The following is a 3,768-nucleotide window of genomic DNA, read 5'->3' as shown; positions in this document are numbered from 1 at the left end:
ATATTATCCAAACTCCGCATCTTTCATGCTGCTCCCCCTGAACTATTGCTTCCTCCCGTGGATGACGTCGATCCAGGAGTTTGTTGATTTGGACTTGGTGGAGGAGTTTGATCATCATCTCTGTCATATTCAATGTTGGAGTCATCACCGTCATCATCATCATCATTGTTGAAAAGTAAACCAACAACTTTTCTTTCTTCCTCGCTCCATTTCCAGTAGTATGATTCATCAAACTCAACATCTCGAGAAATGATGAAGCATGGAGCATGTACGCCTTGCTCCTTTTGTCATATCCGGTAAATATGCACTTCTCGCCTTTATCATCCAACTTCTTTCTTTTCTGATCAGGAACATGGGTATATGCAATACACCCAAAAATTTTGAGATGTCCCATTGATGGTTTGCTACCACTCCATGCTTCATTTGGAGTTTTGTTTCTGACACTTTTTGTTGGACAGCGATTCAACAAATAAACTGCACATAAAACGGCTTCGGCCCAAAAGGTTCTCGGCAAGTGCTTTTCTTTCACCATGCTCCTTGCCATGTCAAGAATAGTGCGATTCTTTCTTTCAGCAACGCCATTTTGTTGAGGAGTATAGGACGTTGTCAACTGATGACTGATTCCATGTGCTCTACAAAAGCTTCTAAATAGATTAGAAGTATACTCGCCTCCTCCGTCTGATCTGAGTACCTTCAAATAATGACCACTTTGCTTTTCTGCCACTACTTTGAACTCCTTGAATTTATCAAGAGCCTCCAACTTTTCTTTAATGATATATACACCCAACTTTTCCTACTAAAATCATCGATAAATGTTAGGTAATATCTATTACCTCCAAGTGGTGAGATATCAAATGGACCAGCAATATATGTGTGAACAATCTCCAATGGCCTCCTGGCTCTCCATAATTTTCCAACGGGAAAGCTTTGTCTGTGTTGCTTTCCCTTGACACACGTTTCACACATATTTTCTGGTTCATTGATTTCTGGAAAGCCGTCCACCAACTTTGTCTTTGACAATAATTTCAGGCCAGAAAATCCAAGATGACCATATCTCAAATGCCACAACCACGAGTCATTTTTAATGACCGACTTTAAGCACTTCTGCACATTCTTCTGCATATCAAGCGTAAACAAATGATTCTTTGACATCTCCACATTTGCAATCAATTCCCAAGCTTGATTTCTGAAAATGACGGAATTGTCCTGCATCTGTATATTATATCTTTTCTTCACAATTTGGCCAAGACTGATAATATTATTTTTCAATGCAGGAATATAATAAACATCATTTATATATTCTTTTCACCTTTATTTGACATGATCGTGACGGTACCTTTTCCTTTCACCGGAATCTTTGACGAGTCACCAAAAGTAACCTCTCCGCTGATGGTGTCGTCTATCTCCATGAATAATTCCTTGTGACCAGTCATGTGATTACTGGCCCCTGAGTTAAGATACCAAACATTCTTCTTGTTTTCCTCATCTCCTTTATAAGTGAGGAACATAGCAGTGCCAACGTCCTTATCTTCTTTTGCTGCAGTAAAGTGACTCATTTCTTCCATTTTTGATGCTCTACACTCATAACTAAAGTAACCAAATTTATTACAATTATAACATTGAAATTGAGATTTGTCACCTCGTTGAAATCCACCTCTTCCTCGGCCTCTAAAATTTTGACTACGACCAGATGGTTGAAAAACTTCAGAATTTTGGCCTCTATTGAAGGTCTGCCTTCCTCGTCCTCGTTCACCACGGTAGCCATCTCTAAAGCCACATCTGCCACGTGAAGAACTGCTACTGCCAGAACTGTCACCAACGGATACCTTACTTTGCAACGCCTTTTCCAAATGGCTTACATCATCATACTAGTTCATTCGCTGCTCGTGGGCTTGAAGAAAACCTACGAGCTCATCAATAGAAATGGTGGACAAGTCTTTTGACTCCTCGATAGAAGTAACAACATAATCAAATTTTCTTGTCAACGAACGAAGTAATTTTTCCATGACCCGAACATCATCGAGACTTTCACCGTTTCTTTTCATCTCGTTTGTTACCGTTTTCAAACGCGTAACCAATTCACCAATATTTTCTGAATTCTTCATCTTCAAATTTTTGAACTCCCCGCATAGCACCTGGAGCCGCACCTTTTTGACTTTCTCGACACCCTGAAATGATATCTGCAGAATCTCCCACGCGTCTTTTGCCATTTTTGCATTTGAAATTTTTTCAATGGTTGATTCATCAACTCCTTGAATAATTGTATATAACGCCTTTTTATCTTTTTTCCGGGTCTCTTTCAAAATCATCTTCTCAGCATTTGACAGGGCTGCTTCAGCGGCTGCATCTGTGGGCTCGTCATACCCACTTTCGACAATATCCCAATTCTCGTAGGAAACGAGTAATACCTTCATTTGAATACTCCAGTTCTCGTAGTTTGTACTGGTCAATTTTGGAATATTTGGTTGCACCATCATCGTCATTTTTCACGAACGGAACTTAGCTCTGATGCCACTTGTTGGAAAAGTGATAAGCTTCACACACTAATATATAAAATAGTATACTAATAATTTAATAATAAAATAAACTCAACACACTTTTTCTTGGTAGATAAAGCTACCGCTTTTTCTTAATCAGAATCTCAGGCTACAAGATGCGAAGAGCTTCAGCTCTTTTTCTTACTTCTGTATATATTTCCAACTGACTATGCATGTAGGCAATACAAGTATTTATAGTCTGTCTAATACCTGCACACCTATTCACTTACGTACGTTTACAATTAATATAAGGGCTTTATTTTTCTACAGCCCACCTTAATTTAAGGATATATCTTGATACACTTGTATGCAGCTGCTCTCGTTATCTTTATTTTTCTACCTTCCATTTATTCAACCCGTGTGTAGTCTACCTTGTTTTATGGAATTCAAGCTGGTTCATGCATGCATAGTCTTGACTTTTGAGTTTACACAAAACAAGCTTTTATAGTTAATGATCACGGCTAAATAAAAGTCCTTCAGAGTTATCTACCGTCTTTGACTTCACTGCTGGGTCTTTTATTTTTCTGCCTTTCATACTACTGCATCTGTTTTCAAGACTTGCTGATATTATGTTATCTTCCAGAGAGTTTGACTTCTAACAGAATCCACTTACTTGGTGGCTTTGTAAGATCTATCACAGTCCCGAAATTGCCTCACGTATTTAATGTGTTTGTTATCATTTATTTTGTTTTTGTCATAAATTCGATGCACTATAAAGTGGTAGATCTATAGATATCAGGGCAACAAATGCTTCAGACTCTAAAAAACACTTTAAAAACTATTTTGGATTATGGATCTTTGAACAGTGTTCAAGGTTCCATATAGAGAATCTCCGGTGCCTGGAGATTCAAGTATATCTAGTGCCCCTTTACTAGATTCAAGTATTTCTTGCCTTGGTTGGTGAACTTGAAAATTTTAGCCTACTTTATGATTCCCCATAGTATTGTGGTTTTGGCACCAAAGCTTTCCAATTTCAGTTGTGTTGGTATCTTTTTCATTACATTTGGAGTTCCCTAGTAGAAAAATTTATGTATAGAGTTGCGGCATTCCACTCGGACTTGGTAGTGCCAAAATTTATGGGAAAAAAAATTATCTGCAGTTTGCAAGTATGCTTCTTGGACTTGGTAGTGCCAAGATTCTTACATTCCACTCGGCGAGGATTCAGGTAATTTTTTTATCTAATTAGAATTTGATAATAGTTTCAATTTCTTGGTTTGCTTCTATGACTGAT

At 38.0% G+C, this 3,768-nt stretch overlaps 1 protein-coding gene across 1 annotated transcript; it reads right to left on the bottom strand.

The window, feature by feature from the left end:
* Positions 1–1,292: 1,292 nt before the first annotated feature.
* Positions 1,293–2,483, bottom strand: LOC141710317 (uncharacterized). The gene is made up of 2 exons (XM_074513045.1): positions 1,908–2,483; positions 1,293–1,841 (listed from the first exon to the last, which is right to left on the bottom strand). Exons 1-2 carry the CDS (start codon positions 2,481–2,483, stop codon positions 1,293–1,295), a joined length of 1,125 nt encoding a protein of 374 aa, XP_074369146.1.
* Between the last annotated feature and the right edge of the window lie 1,285 nt (positions 2,484–3,768).

Source organism: Apium graveolens, chromosome 1, assembly GCF_009905375.1.
Source record: "Apium graveolens cultivar Ventura chromosome 1, ASM990537v1, whole genome shotgun sequence".
NCBI lineage: Eukaryota > Viridiplantae > Streptophyta > Magnoliopsida > Apiales > Apiaceae > Apium > Apium graveolens.
The sequence above is the reverse complement of the archived record's forward strand: the minus strand, read 5'-3'. Positions and strand labels throughout refer to the sequence as shown.